The 20123-nt window shown below is 50.2% G+C and overlaps 1 protein-coding gene across 1 annotated transcript; it reads right to left on the reverse strand.

Moving 5' to 3' along the window:
- Positions 1–1353: 1353 nt before the first annotated feature.
- Faxdc2 (fatty acid hydroxylase domain containing 2) lies at positions 1354–19840 on the reverse strand (the record flags this gene model as incomplete). The annotated part of the gene is given in 9 exon segments (XM_005376200.2): positions 1354–2274; positions 3023–3189; positions 3441–3546; positions 4059–4264; positions 8850–8971; positions 12018–12121; positions 12246–12337; positions 14523–14570; positions 19722–19840. Coding segments are annotated over 8 exon segments (1002 nt in total). The 3' UTR covers positions 1354–2117.
- Between the last annotated feature and the right edge of the window lie 283 nt (positions 19841–20123).

The following is a 20123-nucleotide window of genomic DNA, read 5'->3' on the forward strand; positions in this document are numbered from 1 at the left end:
AAGGACTTATGCTTACAAAAGATTTTACTGTATGTACTAAAATCAGTAACCTCAAATTCCCTTCACAGGATGGCAGTGCTGTCACAGACCTCTGAGGAGCATTAAATAGGGGCCAGAGATGTAGTTCAGTGGCACAGTGCCTGCCCGGCAAGCACAAGGTCCTGAGTTGGATTCCTGGTACCCAAAAAAAACCCCCACTTCACCTAAAATAAATGGTGATTGGCTCAATCTGGTGAGAATTTGGGGCCATTCTGTTTGATGCAGAGAAGATAGAGCCAAGCACCTCTTAAGGACCGACTACCTGCCTGCCACAAGGAACCAGACATGGGTCTCTTGTCCCTCTCAGCCCCTTATAGTATCTCAAAATTTAAAGACCCTAAAGAGGAAAAACGCATTGCTCTCTTTCCTCTTTACGCGTTCTTAACCCCTACCTTTCGTAAATATACTGAAGTTTGACTCTTTCCAGATGCTTAGTTGAAGGAACAGGTGCTGTTCAGGCCAGCAGCAGGGAGAACTTGCAGCTTTGATGGACTTCATCCCAAGAGTACCAGCTGCCTTGGGCAGGGTACCAGAGTCCACCAAAGTCAGAGAGGCTGCTGCCCACTAAGTGTGGAGTTCGCTCACTCCAGAAGGCTTCTGAGGTCCTGGTGCTGGCAGAAGTCTTTTCTGATAGTCCTGCCTAGAGGAGCCGTGGGGAACCTACGGCACATGTGCCACAGCGGGCTGTCTGTATCATGGAAAGGTCTAAAAGGTTTACCGTCACTGGCCTAGAAGTTTGGCCCTATCAGATATTAAACTTTTACTTTTTTTTTAAGAAATGGGATCTTGGGCTTTGTTGCCCAGGCTGACCCCAAATAGGCCTTGAGCAGTCATCCTACCCAAGCCTCCCGAGTACCTGAGATTACAGACCTGTGACAAAATATAAAAATGTAAAACCACGGTAAGCTTCCTTATTGTAGTATGTAGTTATGTCTGCCTGTCAAGGGCTTTATTTTAAATAAGGATACCAGTAAGATTTCATTAGAGCTGGGCGTGGATACACACCTGTAATCCCATCACTGGAAAGGCTGTGAGGTAGGATTGCCGTGAGTTCCAGGACAGCCTGGGCTACAAAGTGAGTTCAAGGGCAGCCTGACCTGCATAGTGAAACCCTGTCTCAAAAAGATCTCCCCAAAAAAATTCATTTGAAAAAAGTGTCGCTGCTAAAACCATCCTGAATAAATGGTGTTGAAACCGCTGTTAACCATTTGAGGGAAAAGGATTTTACCCTTTGGCCATGTTTTTCTGGGTTCCTTGTGGAGGGAGAAGGAGGGTTCCGAACTCCATTCTGGTTCACGTAAGTGTGGAGCTATAGTTAGGGATCCCTGAAGGGCAGCCACTGACCTTTCCCTTTGCAAGCAGAAGGAAACCCACTGAGTAGCTCTCAGCTTCTGACCTTTGGTTTCTGTACAGGCTGACGGAATTGGAGTTTGTTGTGAGCCTCCCTGGTATGGCTTCTAATCCCAGGGAAGCTCCTATGGGTTTTTGTCTGTCTTTTTAGAGGAGGGTATGTGTGTGCAGTGGGACAGAGTTGAAATGGGCCTTTGTCTTTGACCGTGTCTGTGTTGGTGTGGAAGTGGAGCCTGGGGTCTGGTTGATTAAGAACTGAGGCCTATAATTACTGGCTAACGTGCCCTGGCTCTGGCCAGGTAAGGGGTAAGAAAATCTCTTGGGGACAAAGAAGCAAAGCGATACCTCACTCCCCAAACTGGGACCAGAAGGTACTCTCCCTGGAGCCCAGGAACCCCCTTGTGCCACTGCCACCTCTGTCCTCTGCAGCTGGCCTGGCCACGGGGCCTCCAGCAGAGGGTGGAGAGGGCAGGGCAGGATCCCGCTCAGCGGTTTCTCCTCCCTAGCGGACCTGCAGCCTCGGGAGCTTTCTTCACTCTCAAGCCAGTCTGGTCCCAACAGCAGCTGGGGGAAAACCCCGGTGCCATCCTTTTCCTGGAAGCTGGCCTTCTCTCTGGCCTAATGGTGCCATCAAGAGCATATGGCTGAAGAGGGGAGATTGTCAGGTGCACTCGTGAGGCCTCAGCCACCTCAGAATCTTGGGACAGCCATGATGTACAAGGGCCCTCTCACGCCATCTTCTTAGCGGAGTCGGGGATGCTCTCAGACAGTGGGGTGAAGCCCAGCAGGAGGACATGTCTCTCATAGGCCTTGGTCTGCTTAAACAGGGTATCAGTCCCGTGGAGGTGGTCCAGCACCCCCAGCACGCCGTAGCACTGGTTGAACCTGGAGGAGAGAGGAGAGCACTGCATTGCTGGTGCTGGAGACCCATAGCTGGGTGTCCATCTCATCTGTTCCTGCCTCACTCCTGCCTCATATTCCTGCCTCACCTGTCTCCTGGCCACCAATACCAGAATGACCTGGAGCCACTGCAAAGGCCTGCAGGCCTGCGAATCCTGGAGCCTTCTCTGCATAGTGCTGTGTGATTATGATGCATGTGTGGTGAGAGCCCTGGCAGCATTAGGTTTGCACAGGTGTGGTTCAGGCACCATCTGCGTCAGAGCCCCTTACAATTTGTTAAGGGCAAGTTTCCGGGCCCTGCTGTGGTAGATGCTTTGTTCCAGCGTATTTAGAGTGTCAGTCCAACAGCCTGCATCTCAAGTGAGCATTCCAGGCGAATGGTGTAGGAAGTTCAAAGAACATGCTTGAAAAAGCCTGGAGGATTTCATAGAGCACAGCTGCCCTAGGTTGCATGGGAGATGTTCATGCACACAGGCACTTTTCTGAAGAGCGCATCCATAGTTTGTAACAGATGCTCAAAGAGGCCAGGATCCACATAAAGCTCAAGAACCCCACTTGCTTGAGGACCCAGTGTCAGCGATCATAGTGGTTCCAGTAAGGGACCTCCACCTGTAGGCATCGTCCTCCAACTGGCACCCACTTTCAAACTGAGATACCGGTGTCTGCTATCAGAAGCCCGAAGGGGAGGGTGGTGGTGATTACCCAGGACCCACTGTGGGGAAGAAAGCCTTACTTGAGATGGTGGTAGTCATGGAACTCAGGTGAGGGCAGGAAGGGCAGGTGGTAGCCACAGTGGGAGATGGAGGTGATGATGAGCGCCAAGGAAAACCACACAGTGATGGAGGACAAATGGGAGCCCATTAACAAGGGGCCCACTGTTGCCGGCAGCATGTTGGAGGCCTGCAGGAGGAAGAGATTGAAGGTGGCGCCGAGGGAGGGGGACCCAAGGCAGGTGTCCATTCTGCCCCGAGCAGTACCACAGGAAGACTTCCTTGACTCAGATCTGAAGAAGTCTGGAGTAGTTTCAGGACCTTGATTTGCTGGAGACACTTTCGTAACTTGGGGCAAGTTATTAACCAAGCCTGGGCTTCCTCATTAGCATAACCAGGACTGGACTAATGAGGTTACTGGGAGGCTGCCGCTGTACTCACCACGTGCTCCACAGGGTGGGCGTACAGAGAGACCACACCGATGGGTGCTGTCCACTCATGGTGTTTCTTATGAATTCTCCTGTAGAGTGTTGGGTGGTGCAGGAGCCTGGGGAAAAAGTTAATCATCTGCTGATTCTCTTTTCCTCCTCCCTGGCCAGACCGTGACAAACTGAAGGTTGGAGCTCAGGGTCGTATCTATGGAGCAAAGTTGGGAACACCCACACGGGCACTCAGACTTGCTTGTGGGCTGGGGCTCCCCCCTTTATGCTGTGTATTTTGGGGGCAGGCTGCTTTCCCTCTCTACCCCAACTGTTTGAGCTGGGAAATGGGGTGACTCCCAGAAGAGATTCGTTCTGAATATAGGAATGAACAGGAAATGAGAAGGAAAGTGCTATCCCATGCAGACGGAGTTGCCCTTTCTTTTCTGAACATTCCCTGGTTGTCTCCAGTTGTCACTTCCAGGACAAACAGCTGTCACCCTGTTAACCATTCAATGGGAGACTTGAGGCTGGAGGGTGTCGGTCCTACACCTGAGTTCAGACGCCTCACTTTCTTGTCGATCCGTGAGTTACAGGTAGAGTGAGTAGCCAGCCGTGCGCAGGCAGGGCCCCTGCTCACCGGTGCGAATAGTAGAACAAGACTTCCTCAATCAGGGTGAAAATCGCCAGCTCTAGGAGGAACCAGTGGAAGGTAGGTAGCTCTCGGCGGCAGGGGTCTCCCCGCCACTTGAGGAAGGGGTAGAGGAAGACCACGATGGGGAGTGAGATCAGGTACTGGTTGAAGAGAACTGTACGGATGGCCTGGTGCAGTTTCACAGAGTCCACCTGACCAAGGGAAGAGGGAGAGAGAGACAGGAGTGAGGAGCAGCCCCTCACTAGGGTTGGGATTCGAGAGCTGTAGGGGCCCAGTTGCAGCTCCTGCCAGCAGCCTGGGGCTGGGAACACGGCGAGTGAGTAAGGCCCCTGCTCCTGTCAGCTGCCCCAGCTGCCTCAGCCTCTACCTAAACCTGTCTTCTTCCTGCTTCTGCAGGTGTCGCCGTGTCCTCCCCACTTCTCTGGCGGGGCCCCATGTATTCTAGCAGGTAACTTAGGAATCCCCCAGAGTAGCTGGGGAAGGTTGTTGACTCTCAGGTTGATACCCTGGTTTAGCCCTTCAGCCTCACTGGACTGGGTGCAGAGCACAGAGGGAGGCAAGCCGGGGGAGCCGCTGTCCCAGCCCCTTGCTACACCCCGGTTGTCAGGTGAGCAGCTGTCGGGATAGGGGCCTGCCAGGGTCTGCTCTGCAGAGCTAGCCCCAAATGGCCACACGCCCTTTAAGCTCAGAATTTACTCTGATTTTTTACTTCCGTCCCACTATAAGGCCAGGTCTGACCAGCCTGGTTTGGGATCACACATAAGATGATACCTGTTCTTGTAACTTTGATCAGGAGGGAGGTACCAGTCACACCTGTCTAGTCATTGTTCATTTATCTGGAAGGTATTGAGTGTTCACTATGTAGCACTCAGTGTTCTTGCTCTTGCAGAGTTAATATTCTGGTATGGAAGACAGACTAGAAACAATACAAAAATGTATTTGTTATATTAAAAGGTGATTGAGTGTTCAGGTAAAAGGAAAAGTAAAGGAAGGGAAGGCGCAGTGGGAGCTTAGGTAGGGGCCAGTCACCATTCATTTTGAACATCATGGTAAGAGTAGACCTCATAGACGAGGTGAGATCTGAACCGTGGAGAGGGAGGTGGCCAAACATGCGGGGGAGGAGCCTTCCAGGAAAGGGAGGAGCGCTGAAAAGGTTCTAAGGCACATTCCCGGCCAGTGTGGCTCGAGAGGAGTCATGAGTGAGTTACAGACAAGTCGGTGAGCTGGGAGGGCCAGGTCACAGAGGTCCCCGTAGGCCACTTAAGGGCTTTGGCTTCTACTCCAAGAGGAACCAGAAGCCAATGCAGAGTTAGAAGTGTGACCGGCTGTAGAGAAGTGATGGGAGGAACAAGGAGACCAACCAGAACTGCAGTGAAACAGAGACGGCGGTGACACGGACCGGCGAGGTAGCAGCGGCGAGGGGAGAAGTGACCGCGTTCTGGTCAGTGTGCTGTGCAGATACAGCACTAAGGCTCCTGCCAGTGGGTGTGGGTGTGAAGGAGAGAGTAGGAGGACTGACAGGTTTCGCACCTGAGCAGCTGGAAGGATGGAACTGCCATCAGCTCGGGTTAGGGAGGCCACGGACAGTACAGGCCGGGAGCGGGTAAGCAGTGATGCTCTGTGGGTCGGTGGAACTGGAGTTGTCTTTTAGCACGCACATGGAGATGTCAAGGGCCGCCTTGGATATCTGAGCCTGGAACTCAGGAGAGAATCCTGTGGCAAATTTGTGAGTTGTGAGCATACAGATGGTATTTAAGACCAAGGCGCTGAATGGATAAATGAGGGAATGAAATAAAGAAGAGAGGGTCCAAGTCAGAGCCCTGGCCTTCCACAGTCAGAGCTTGGGGAGAAGATACCAGGAAGGAGAGGGAAGCAGAGATCAGTAGGACAGGGTGAGAGCCACGGAGGACCTCCGGGGGGGCTTGGAAGCCACGTGAAGGAAATCAGTCACGGGTGAGGGAATGAGCAGCTGTGAAAATGCACTTGGTGTTCCTGTGAGAAGCCTGGGCCTGGCGCCTTGATCAACTTGCCGAAAGGAGTCCTGTGGAGCCCTTTTGGAGGGCATGGCTTTGATCTGAACTCACCCACACACAATCTCGCGTGTCCATCAGTGGACTCGTCCACTGAGGAGTCGAGCAGATGAGTGTGCTGTTTGGAGGCAGCCTGGCTGGAGTGGGTCCCTGGAGTGTGACCTGGAAGGGTGGAGTCCCGTCCCAGCTCCTCCCTTCTCTCTCTGCTGCCTTCCCAGAGTGGACTGGGCAGCTCTCCTCCTTCCGCCATACTGTTCCACCACGCTGTTGCTGCCTTGGAGCAATTCAGTTTTGGACTGAACCCACTGGAAGCTGGAAGCCAAACAGACCTCTCCTCTAAGTTGTGGGTGTTGGGTGTTTGGTCCCACGGGTGGGAAAGGTGACTGAAACAGGGAATGGCTGCTGGATTAGAGGTGGTCGATAGAAATAGATGAGGCCAGGCATTGTGGCACACACCTGTAATCCAGCACTCGGGAGGCTGAAGCAGGAGGATTGCTCAAAATCAAGGCCAACCGGGGCTACACAGTGAGTTCAAAGCCAGCCTGAACAAAGCCGGGCATGGTGGCGCATGTCTGTAATCCCAGCACTAAGGAGGCTGAGCCAGGAGGATCGCTGTAAGTTTGAGACCAGCGTGAGCTACAAAGAGAACTCAAGGCCAGCCTGAACGGCATAGGGAGATCCTGTCTCAAAAAGACCCCCCCCCCAAAAAAAAGCCAGCCTGAGCTACAGAGCAAGACCCTGTCTCAAAAAAAAAAAAGAAAAAAGATAATGCTGTTGTGATTATTTTAGGAGATAAAGGCTGAAAGATTGATTTATGGGTGAAGTCTTATGGCTTAAACTTACTTTCAAATAGTTAAATAAAAAATTCTAGGTGCATATATGTTTATCTTTTATATGGATAAAGCAAAAGTTGTAATAAGTTTAAAATTGTGTAGTCTGCATGGTATGTAAACGAGTGATCGCCATACTAGTTTTCATCATGTCTGTATGCTTCAATTTTTCCATCATTGTAACAACGTATTTATAATAAAGAAAACAGAGAAGAATTGGAACTATAGAGACAACTCTAAAGCTTCACTTTGTTTTGTTTTGTTTTTTGCAGTACTAGAGATGAACCCAGGGCCTTCGCAGTAAAGTACATCCCTGGCTGCCTGGTCCTTTTTTGTTTATTTTGAGACAGGTCTGCCTCACTTTCTACCCAACACCCAGAACGTAAGGAAGGAACGGTTTATTTAGCTGGCAGTTTGTGGAGCTCTCGGCCCATAGCCGGCTGGCTCAATGGGCAGCATGGCAGAGAACCAGTTTTGTCTCAGGGCAGTAGGAATCAGACAGAGATGGGGGAGGAGGAAGGAGAGAGACCCTTGTAGGCCACGTCCCCGGTGAGCCACCTCCTCCACCAGGGTCCACCTCCTCACATCCCAGGGATAAACTCCTAAGTGGATGAATCCACGCCCACCCCCTCACAGTCACTCCCCAAAGCCCCACCTATAGTACATGAGGCTTGGGGACATCTAGATAGAAACCATAACAGGGTCTTCCTGTGTCACTAAGTTCCCTAGACTGTGCTCCAACTTGTGATCTTCCTGCTTCAGCCTCCCAGAGTGCTAGGATTATAAATATGCTCCACATGCCCAGGGCAATAAAAATATGCAGGTAGTGTGACAGTGAGTGAGGGAAATGCAGTGAAGAGTTTGTTTCAGTGTTTTAGGACAGGATCTCACTATAGAGCCCTGGTGGGCCTTGAATCCATGGCAGTCCTCCTTCCTCAGCTTCCTGAGTGCTGGGATTATAGGTAGGCACTACGACACCAGGCCAAAGTTTATTTTAAAATGAGAAAAATCAGAGTGTGTTTGTAACAATCCAGAGAGGAAGGAATAATCTGGGGCAGAGATGTGTGAAAACAGAAGAGGGAATTGCTGAACTATTTCCTGGAACAGACACGAAGTGATGAATGCTGTGCAGTTTGGACTGCAAAGCCTGTTCCCATGGACGGGGTCAAGAGCGCTGTTTCTCACCCTGTCCACCTTCTGATGTGGTGGCGGAGGAGGAATGCCCTGAAGCTGGGGTGACTCACTCCACACCTAGGCAGGTGGTTAAAAGGTGATTGCCTGGGCTGGAAAAGCAGCCAGGCAGTGGTTGGGGTGGAACTGAGGCAAGACTCCACCCTTCCTTATTGTGTAAGAAAAGGTTTCTGGAAGTTCTCAGAGCACCCAGCAGCAGGTGAACCAGGCTGAGACAGCAGTGGGATCCACTTCCCGGTGCCGGGCAGGTCTGGGCTTGTCTCTCGGGGATTTTCCCTAGGACCTTGCCCCGTCTGCTGGGCTGGACCGTGGGGAGAGCAGCCAGCACCCACCCATTCGGAACCACACAGTGGGGCATCGTGGTTGGGCTGCCATCTGTCCCGCGGCATCAGTGGGTGGCTGTAGCTGCAATGCCCAGCGTTGCTGTCCCTGTCCCTGCGGATAGGGGAGCTGCCTGACCTCTCGGGGGCAGCCGGCCCCAGGCTGCTCCTAAAACGCTGACCAAGCGCTGCGGACCGGTAGGTACAGAGCCTGGGCTGGGAATCAGGAGACAAGAGTACTGGTCTAGCCCGGCCATTAGCCGAGTGGCTATGACAGTCTGGGCAGAGATTTCTTCCTAGACTGAGGGAGCCTTGAATATGATCCCGTGGCTTGCACCGGCCTTGGCCCCCCTGGGCCGAGACTGGCTTTCAGGCTTTGACTGCAGGAGCTGCAGCAGCACTTACGGGCTCATTCTTGCCCAGCTGAATCCGGTAGCGGGAGATGAAGGCCGGTTTTCCAGTTGTGTCCACCACAAGTAGAAGCCCGTTGAAGGCCCAGAAAAACAGCCCAGGCACTAGGGCAGCGCCTGAGGTCGGGAAGGAGAGGGAAGTTAGAACGGCTTCTGGTCTTAGAACACGCAGCTTAACTGAACACACACGCCTTACACGGACTGTGCGCTGCCAGGTCTTAGTGTTCAGGACCTGGGGGCTGGCCCTTAGTCCTGGGGGACAGACTAGCTGTGGGAACAAGGACAGTCACTTAAGGATTGTCTGTATTTACTCTCTTAGCTGTAAAATGGGTACAACAATCTCTAAGGTAACGAGAGACAAATTATGCTAATATATAGCATAGAGGATGCTAATACAGTGTATGATCAAAAGTATGGTGAAATAGTATTTTGCAGGGGATATAGCTCAGCTGCTTGGTGCCTGCCTGATAAACATGAGGTCAGGAGTTTGAGTCCCAGAACCAAAATATATATATATATATGGTGAATATCTACTTTTTAAAAAAACTGTTACAAAAAAAAAAATGAAAACTATTACAGCAAAAGACATGTCATTATTAATTCCCCTCAAAATCTCCCCCTCACTTCAGACACACTTATCCTATCATTCTCGCCACTTTCTGAAGCGGGTCTGGAAGTCCTCTTTCATCAGGGTCTTTAGTTGCACTATCACGGCTGCAGTGATGTCCTCAATCAATCAAAACATTTACCTTTCCTGGTCATTTTGACTTTGGAAGAGCCAGAAGTTGCACAGTGCCAGATCTGATGAATAAGGTGGACGAGGACGCACTGTCTGAACATGGCTTAGTGAGGTTACAAGCCTGCCTTTCTGCTGGATGGCAGCAGCATTCACCCCTCCACTGTATTTTCTATCACACCTTGTAAAGACACCAGAGAGGACTTCTGGAATGGGATAAGTGTGTTCACAGTGCGAGGGAATGTTCTGAGGGGATTAACGGCAGTGCACCTGTACTATATTTTTAGAATTTAAACGACCATACGTTTTGGTCACACCTTGTACTATACATAATACTCTAACACAAAACTGAATTTAGTCTCTGTCCACCGAGTCCTTTACAAGTTGTCAGGGAAAAACACCAGTCAGTGGGGAGCCTCATCTATTCCCCCACTAACTGAGCAGCTCGCCCTCGGGCATCCTGCAGTCAGCACCCCAAGATGGAAGACCTCTCTGAAGGGGCTCCTTGCCGCAAGTTTCCATGCCCTACTCCTTGGAGAGCTGTGGTCCAAACTGTTGTGCACACACTCAGAATTCCTGCAGCAGAGGAATCTGTGTCAGAATCAACCATTGTAGATACAGTGGTGCACACCTGTAATCCCAACATTCTGGGAGGCTGAGGCAGGGGGATCAAAAGTCTGAACCCAGCCTGGACAACTCAGGGACTTGGTGAAATCTCACAATAAAAAAGGAGTTGGACTGGGGATGTAGTTCAATGACAAGGCCCTGTGTTCAATCCCTGGTATCTTAAAACAGAACAAAACAAAACCTCTTAGCCCTGTTTGACCCTAGAACACTGTTTTCCCAGAATACCTAACAATAGGACAACATTCATCCTGTTTGCCCATGACAATTTGAATTTCTATTTGTCATTCCAGCATAAATATAACATCTTCCACTCTTCCTGGGGAAGATATATGGGTATGTCCACTCTACCTATTAACTTTCCATAGCAGCAATGTGCTGCAGGGTACTTTAGAAAATGCTGATCATTAGCCGGGCGTGTTGGCGCACGCCTATAATCCCAGCACTCGGGAGGCTGAGGCAGGAGGATCGTTGTGAGTTCGAGACCAGCCTGGGCTACAAAGTGAGCTCAAGGCCAGCCTGAACTGCATAGTGAGACCCTGCCTCAAAAAGACCAAAAAAAAAAAAAAAAAAATGCTGATCATGACTTAAAATTTAGCTTTGGCTTTTGCTCCATATCCCACCTTTCTACGAAGTCATTTCAAGTATCTCTGCTTCCCACTGTGAACAAAGAGTGCTTTGGCCTCTGCACTTGGTAGTCATTCAAGTGACAGCACAGTGTTTTGTAACTCTAGAATTGCTCACTTTACTTGTGCGTCTTTTGGCTCCTCCACCAGATTCCAAATCCCAACAGGGGCAGGAGCATTCCCTTAATTCCGTGTCTCCCCAGCCCTCTTCCCGCTCCCTCGCCTCGGGGTCCGGAAGACCCCTGGCCAGTCCTGTCCTCCGCCAAGTAATCGGTGGCAACAGACGTACATAAAGTGTTCCCTGCTGCTTTCCACACACACGTCTGCAACTACCTGCTTCTCTCAGTGACTGCCAAAGACGCCACTGAGCCTGTCACGGTTAATGTTCAGCCTATTTTCCGAGTTTTCCTTCTCACTGAAAACAGTCCCTGGGCACGTTTTATGTGTAATTTTGCCTTCCCCTCCTAGACTGACATATTTTCTAATGGGGCAGGCAAATGTTTCATCTTTAATGTTTCTAAGTCCTCACACAGGCTTGGCATAGTGTAATGTTAAAAATATCATCAAGAGCCAGTGTGGTGGCACACGCCTGTCATCCCAGCACCCAGGAGTCTGAGGCAGGAGGATCACCACACGTTCAAAGCCAGCCTGGGCTACACAGTTCAAGGCCAATCTGAACTACATAGCAAGACTTTGTCCCAAAAATTGAAAAGAAAGGAAAGAAAGGAGGGAGGGAGGGAAGGAGAAATATCATTGGATGATGGAGAACCTTCACTGTTGTCTTTAAGGCTTTCTCCTTCCATGGTATTTTCTTAAGTTTGTTCGGCACCATGGTGCTTGAGAGCCACAGGGACGGTCTCAGACAAGACAGCTCCCTGCACTTGTGGAGTCGTACGCAGAAGCTAGATTATTGCTGTAAAATGCATTCACTTTATGCAAAAGAGTTCTTTTCCTGTGTTTAGGGATGGGGCCCTCAATCTCTGAGCTTCTTTTTTAGATATGCTCTTTCCAAACTGCTCACAAGCTTAGTATTCACAGGTATGACCACTAAACTTCCAGTCATATCTTTTGTAATAATAAACTGGAAAGTCTTAAAACAGAGAACAGAAGAGTAGACAAAGAATGAAGCTAAAATGCCATACCCGCGGCCTAGGTGCAAGTGGTCTGGAGACCTCACCTGTTATGAAGAGGATCCACTCTTTCCCTTCAAAGTTCAGCAGCAGCCTCTCCCACTGGGCTTGCCAAAAGTAGCCAGAAGCACCCCAAAATCTCTGAAGATGCCTTGGAAGAAAAACCATTCAGGTTTCTGGGTGAAAACTAGTGGGCAGGCAGCTTCTTACTCCAAGCTCTGCCCCAAGGCTGCCAGGCTCCCCACAGGTCCCGGACACTCAAGGTGCAGACATACCATGTGACAGAGTTCCAGAAGGCCACAGACAAGAGAAGACCAGAGCCCAGGATGAACGCCGTCCTCCGCATGGAGCCCCAGATGTGCCCCTCCTGGAGCAGGACGACAGGGGGTCAGACCCAGCAAGCTCCTCCGTCCACCCCGCTCACTGCCAAGGCCCAACCGCAGCGGCATGAGCTTGCCACCTGCCACGCCACTGGCAAGCACGTTGCCGACCCTTCCCTGCACTGCGGGCCGCCCCGCCCCGCCCCTCCGGCCGCTCGCTGCAGTGCCTGGTGCGTCTGTGAAAAGTACAGCTCCACGTTCAGGTGGCTGGGAATTACCCTGCCTCCAGAGACACTGTTGGGCAATTGTATCACTCAGAGAAGGCCTTCTCCCACAGCTACGCGATTTATCACCAGTCCTCTGGGCAAATGGAGACAGCCATTCTCTGCACTTTGGAATCAACTTAAACAAACAAAAAACCCAATACCCAGAGAATACCCAGAGCCCTCTCCAACCCAATTACCCAAGAGTCTCAGGGCGGGACCTGAGTCACCATGTTTTTAAAGCTCTCTGGGTAATTCCTGTGGGCAGGAAAGATTGAGACACTCAGTATCGAAGCACCTGGAGGAAATCCTTCCTAAGTCATAGCAACCTCAGTGTTCATGGGCCAGGCCTATTTTCCCGTCCTACCACCCTCTTGCCTTTGAAGAAAAGAGTGCACTGAACACGTGCTCTGACTTTCAATAATCCCTCTGCCTTCTGCAAGATTAGCCAGGGCTGCCAGATGGAGGGAATGATTAGCTGTTGGAGGAATAAAGAGGTCAGTGGCCAGCGCTGGGCAGCTGTTTTCTAGTCTCCTCTGGAAGGTTCTCTCAGCCAGAGCCCAGTGCATGCTCCAAGGCCAAGCAGCATGGTGCAGACTCAGCTCAACACCGACTTCCAGACGCGACACCATTCTCCCTCGTACTGCAGATGGGAATGATGTCACACGCACATCCTATGTGCCTAAGCCCAGGTGGGCGCTGTTTGGATTCCTTGACAGATCTGGGGCTGGGCATAGAGCTCAGCAGTGCAGTGCCTGCCTGCAAGTGTGTGGTTGTGAGTTCGATTCCCAGCACCAAAAGAGTAAAGTAAAAAAAGGACAGCCTGGAGGCCTGCGGTGGGTTGCTCTCGTGCAGCGGGCCAGTGGAGCCAGTGGAGCGGGAGGGAAGCTAATCCTATGAGGGCTGCATTTCAAGCCCAACTTTTACCACCCAAGGCAACAACACTGATTTGATGGATCCATTCCAAGCAATGTGGATCTGTACTGGATTGTTTCTTCTCGGCATTATTACATCCTTTTTGTTTTGTTTTGTTTTTTTTCCGGTACCAGGAATCAAACTCACGACCTCACGCTTGCCAGGCAGGCACTGTGCTGCTGAGCTAAATCCCCAGCCCCTACATCCCATTTTTGATCAAAAGAACAACCAAACAAAAAAAATGTCTTTTGCCATGGCCAGTGAAGTCTGTAGCACCAGCGCTTGTCAGGGTGCTGAGCTTTGCTGACAAGTGCTTGGGTGTCTTGTCTGTCTGCCTGGGACAGAGAAGAGCTTGTTCTGTGACATTGGCCATGCAGAGGTCACCACGATCTTACTGGACGGGTTACTTCGGGCTATTCTGACGATTCCAGTTTTAAGATTCTGAGGACTTTTCTTAGGAACTTTTCTGGACTCGGAATTTTTTGTCTTTTGAATTCATCAAATCAAAGGCAGTCAAGTTACAATCTGAATTTCATGTACAGGGCTAGATTTTCTCAGGGATGGTGTTTTTTAATCTCTCCAGCATCCCAGATGAAAGGAATATAACAACTAAGGTGTAGGTTCCCTGGGATGCACAGGAACTCACAGTGCCAGGGGGAGCTGGGGTCCGGGTCGGTTCCTGGTCCCGACTCCAACCCCATGGGCCTCTGTTGTCCTGGAGCAGGCTCGGGAAGGTGTGGTCCTAAAGCCTGAGTCACGGGTATGCTTAGGCCCGTAGGTGGCAGGCAGGTCAAGAGACAACAGAGAGACAGCTGTGGGGATGTTCACCTCCCAACACGCACGCACATACGCACGCACGCACGCACGCACGCACACGCGCTCCCCATGCAGGAAAACGACCCCTCCTGTAGTTACAAGGAAGTCTGAGTTTGAATTCTGAACAGGTGGTCTCTGTTCAGGCACTGAAATTAGAGCAGCAGCATGTGGCAGCCTCACCCGACTTTTGGGCAGATGTGAGGGCGCTCAGGGCTGGGCGCATGGGTTGCTGCTTTACCTGCTTGGACTTCTCCATGCGCGGCTGGCTCCCCGCATCGCCCTTCATCTGGAATGAGAAAGCACAGGTGAGGGCAGGCAAGTATGCTTCCTACACGCAGCTAGGGACAGGGTTTGGGAGTCAGGGCTGGCTGTGTTTTTGTTGTTTCTGGAAAAGAGAAACTGGTTCTAAAAGTCATATGAAGAAACAAATAAGAAAGAGGTAGGGCATATCTGGGTGTGGTGGCTCACGCCTACAATCCTGGCACTCAGGAGGCTGAGGCAGGAGGATCACTGTGACTTTGAGGTCAGCCTGGGCTACAAAGTGAGTTCAAGACCAGCCTAAACTGCATAGTGAGACCCTGTCTCAAAAAAGACCAAAAAAAAAAGAAGAAGAAGAAGAAAGAAAGAGGTAGAGGCCCAAGATATAGCTCAGCAGTACAGCACCTGCCTGGAAAGTGCAAGGTCCTGAGTGATTCCCGGTACAAAACAAAACAAAACAAAAAAACAAATAAGAGGTAGACTCTGTCTGGAAGAAACAGGTGTGGCAGGAGGGAAGGGAGAATAAATTTTAGGTCTGTCAACTGTAAAATCCCAAAGCTTTTCACCAAACAAACGTTAATTTATTCTCTCTTCATTTGTCCTAGTTATTAAAGCGTCACCACTGTAAGGAAAAGAATGGGCTTATTTAACTGGGACTGAAAGTGGGTTCTAACTCAAGTGGGTCGCTTCTTGATTTTCGGTTAAACACAAGGACCAAGATTTTTCTGAGTTCTATGAAAGGGTAAATGGATATGAATGTTGTTCAGTGACTCTTTTAAAATGCAGCCTAACAAGAATTAGCAAGAAGGCAATCATTAAAAAAGGGTTTAAACCAGGGACAGTGGCACACCCTTGCAGAGCCACATTCTGGGAGGCTAAGGTGGGAAGGTCGAAAGTCTGAGCCCAGCCTAGGCAATTTAGCGAAACGTCATTTTCCAAAAATAAAGAAGAGCTGGGAATGCGGCTCATTTTTAAGCCCCTGGCCCAGTCCAATCCCCAGTACTGAAAAACAGAAAAGTGTTGGAGAACTATAATTTAAACCACAAAAAGATAAATCTTAATAAAACTGATATTGAAACAGTGGAGAAAATAAAATTTGATTTTTTAAAAACAACACAATGCTCGGGGGCTGCTGCTCTCCGTCCTCTCCAGCAGCAGTTAAAGTGCTTGTCCTCTGTACACCTCATACCCTCCCCATCAAAATGACAGGAAAGGTGTTTGGATTCTGATGCCTCCGAACCAGTTTTTATTTAATTGCAGCTCTTCTGTTGTACATCTCCTTTTATTGGAAGTTACCTCAAACTCCCTTGAGATGGGGCCTGGAAATGAAATATGAATAAACAGAAACAGATGTTAAAGACAAAGGCCAAGAGACAAGGCTGGCAAGCAGCACAGTACGACCTTGGTCCTGGGCGAGGCAGCTCTGGTTCCTTCCCCAGGGCATGGGCACGGGCCCCGTCCCTGCCGAGGAAGCTGGAAGTGCTGACGCTGAGAGGGAAGGACCTGACACCCAGCGCTGGCCTTGGACTCTGTCCCAGTGGCCAAGGAAAAATGACCTTACCTCCTGCAGGTTGGGAAGGCCCTTTGGCTGCAGGCGCAGCAGCACTTATCTGATTGCATTAGATGAACCATTCCTCACAGGCCATTCTTCAGCTATGCCAATATGCCCAGGTGCCAGCTTCAAGGTACTTATCTAGGTGGCTGGGTCCTCTGAGCTATATGAGCATGTCATCCTACTGACTATTTCATGCCAAAGCAGCTGGCTCTCTAGCCTGTCTGCTGTAGATATGTTCTCAGTCTTCTGTGAGCTCAGTCAGTCAGACAGTTTCCAGGGGAGACCTCAGACATGGGGGCAGGTGAGTCTTCACCCCAGGAAGTTCCTTTAACATTTTTGCCAATGATAGAGGTCAGGTTAGGAATTTTGACAAATAGCCCGGCGTGGTGGTGCACACCTGTAATCCCAGCACTCAGGAGGCTGAGGCAGGAGGATCGTCGAGACCAGCCTGGGCTACAAAGTGAGCTCAAGGCCAGTCTGAACTGCATAGCGAGACCCTGTCTCAAAAAGGCAAAAAGAAAAGAAAAGAAATTTTGACAAATAAAGACATTGTAAATATTTAAAATGTCAAAGTACTAATTCTTACGGTTTTCTTTTGAAAGAGGGTCTTGCTGTGTAGTTTAGGGTGGTCTTGAACTGACTATGTAGCCCAGGCTGGCCTCAAATTCTCAGCCATCCTCCTGCCTCAGCCTCCCAAGTGCTGGATTATAGGCATGCACCACCATACCTGGCCATACATTGCAATTATTAATGTTTATTGGTTTCCTCTTTTCAACTTGACTAATTCTTTTTCTCTATCTTTTGAAGGCTCCCTAATCTAAGAACTAGAAGCTTGCTTAGAGTTTGTCTTTCTTGATGCCTCCGTTTTCCCTCTAAACAAATGGAGACATAGAGATGTTTGGTCTTCAGCTTCAAATATGACAGCTATTTAGTGGCAGAACTTGAATTTGGGGCTTATTATACAAACTACAAATGTAAGAAGTATAGAATGTGTTGGTGTTAACAAATGCGCCTAAGTTACAAGACTACAATGTACACGAAAGACAAGTCAGCTTGTACTAGCCATGAGTGGTAGATGTGTTTTACTACTCAAAAACATGTTTTCTCTAAAATATTAACCATTCTTTCAATGAACAGATGTAATGTGCCAGATACAATGCTAGACACATGGGATACAAAGAAAAATAACACACGTTCTTTTCTTTTTTTTTTTTTTTTTTTGTCTTTTTGACTTTTTTTTTTTTTTTTTGGTGCCAGGAATTGAACTCAGGACTTCGTGCTTGCCAGGCAGGTGCTTGTGCCACTGAGCTACATCCCCAGCACCTCATGCTTTATTTTATTTTTCTTTATTTATTTTGAGACAGGGTTTCACTGGGTAGCTCAGGTTGGCCTTGAACTCATGGTGATTCTCCTGCCTTAGCCTCCCAAGTACTGGGATTACAGGCATGCACCACCATGCTTGGCTTTTGCCCTACTTTTATTATTATTATTATTATTATTATTATTATTATTTTGCCTTTTTGAGACAGGGTCTCCCTATGCAGTTCAGGCTGGCCTTGAGCCTACTTTGTAGCCCAGGCTGGTCTCGAACTCACAACAGTCCTCCTGTCTCAGCCTCCCGAGTGCTGGGATTACAGGTATACGCCACCAGGCCTGGCCAAGCCCTACTTTATGAAGTAATACTACAGAATCTGACTTTCCAAGTGATCAAATTTTTTAAGAGAAGAATATGAAATAGTGATTTAACAAAGGGAATGATTCAAGGAAGGAAAGAAATACACTAAAAGCAAGGTTCCTAATATTTTGTAACAATGGACTGTTTCTCCCTTAAAGGGAATGTGATATGCACTGCAAGCTTATCCAAATACTTTTTAGTCCAGTTTTGTCGAAAGCAGGTAAGACTCTGGCTCTGTAGGCTTTTTACTGAAAAACCTCCAATCTAGATGACTGACACAGTGAGGCTATGGCTGATGCTCAGGACCTCAAGATGTGAAAACAGAACAGAGGAACAGAGGGAGAAGGCAAAGGCGGGAAGCGCAGAGACGGTTTAATTTTGAGATGTGTCTGCAGCTGAATCAGATCGTCTTTCAGATTCTGGGTTCACAGACACTCTGTTCGGCAGATGAACAGCCCCGTTTGGTAAGATATTTCACCTTCATGCACATGTGTATTATACTTTTAAATGTCTTGTACAATAATTTTAATACTTTACCTTTAGAGGAGAAACACTAGACTGGGGATATAGCTCAGCGGCACAAGCGCCCGCCTGGCAAGCGTGAGGTCCTGAGTTCAATTCCCAGTACCAAAAAAAATAGAGGCGAAACACCAAACAAAACAAAAAAGACTTCATCGGCCAACCTCTTTGATTGACCTCTTTGATTTTAAAGCTAAGGAAATGGACTTGAATAGCAGAAGGGATCGCTCTGAACTCCACTGCTTCTGGCAAAGTCCGGGCTCCATAGCACTTGGTCTGGGGCTGCATATGTTTTGGGTTGGCATAAATTCTACTCAGAAGAGGGAAGCTGACACAAGAAGAGGGAACTCAGGCCAGGACTGGAGCGCCGCTTGCTTCAGCCTCTGCTCCCAGGCTGTCTCTGCTAGGCAGGAGCTGAGCAGTCTGCCTCTGGGGCTGGGGAGATGGGCATGAAATGCATCCACACAGTTTACAGCTCGGGGTGAAGAGGGTTTTGAGGAGCTCTGAGCGAGCTCTGAGCAACACAGTGAGACCTTGTCTCAGAAACAAAGCAAAACAGCGGGGCATGTTAGTACATGCCTGTAATCCCAGCACTCAGGAGGCTGAGGCAGGCAGATGGCTGTGAAGTCAAGGTCTGGGCTACATAGTGAGTTCAAGGCCAGCCTGAACTACATGGCAATAGTCTCTCAACAGCCCCTCCCCGGCCGCTGCAGAGAAAACAACCACTATACAGCAACAAAAATAAAAGGGCCAAGGACATAGCTCCATGCAAACTGAAAATGTGGAGTTCTGTCCCTAGTACTGGGGAAAAAAAATAGGGTATCTGAGAAGCTGCTAGGACCCAAGGTGTGCACATGTCTGCGGCGCAGGCAGGCAGAAGAGTGGCTGACAGTCACTCAGGAGGAAAACACGCTTTGGAGAAAGGGTTGCACTTCGAGACAGCAACGCCCCCCTTCGGGCTGTGTCGCTGCTGCCCCCTGGCCCATGGCGGCCTGGTACCTGCGTCCGTGCGGTTTACTGCCTGCCTGAGTGCGCGCCTCGGAGGCTCAGAGCCTTCCCGAATTCTTCATTCCCAGATCCAGAGCACACACGCAGGAAGCGTCCGCCCAGACACTAACAGTAACATCAAGGACGCCAGGAGAGAGTGCTCTCTGCCCTCAGAGCTGCCCCCGTCTGCTGTGGAGCAGTCCGGCGCCTTTCCCTTGTGCTGAGGACTTGCCGGTCTCCGATCAGAAGCTGACGGTCGGTGCCTCTGACCTTTACCAACCTGCAGTTTCCGTACCCAATCAGAAACTGAGCTGAGACTGCATAGGAAACTGCCACAACACACAGGCAGCAGCTTGTCCTAAGCCCCCAGGGGTTTGTAGCGAACCCTGGAAACCCCCCGCCAGTTCTCTCCTCCACCCTCCACCCCACACCGTGCCTCTCACCAGGCAGCCTCTGCGGACACCTTCAGGCCCTGGACATTGTGAACCCCGGAGCCACCGGCAACGTCTCCGAGGCTGTCCCGTGAAGCAGCTTTGACCCAGCGGCCGCTCACCGCCCCCGCCCTCGGACTTTAACCTCTGTCCTCTGCCCCGGGCCCTCGCAGCCCGTGGCCGCTCAGAGAGGTGAGGGACGCCAGTGGTGGCTGCAGAACGTGCGACCTGTTGGGAGCCGCTCCTTCTCACCGCCTGGAGGCCGAACCAAGGCTATCCGCACGACCTGTCAACAGCTAGAAAGACAACCACCGAGGAGCGCCCGGTTCCCACCCCCGGGCGGGACGCGGACACCCGCGGGAACCGGCTCCGAGGCGAGCCTGGCCGGCGGGGCGCGCAGAGAGGCCGCGGGCG

The sequence above is a fragment of the Chinchilla lanigera genome, unplaced genomic scaffold (assembly GCF_000276665.1).
Source record: "Chinchilla lanigera isolate Chin_1 unplaced genomic scaffold, ChiLan1.0 scaffold00007, whole genome shotgun sequence".
Classification (NCBI taxonomy): Eukaryota; Metazoa; Chordata; class Mammalia; order Rodentia; family Chinchillidae; genus Chinchilla; species Chinchilla lanigera.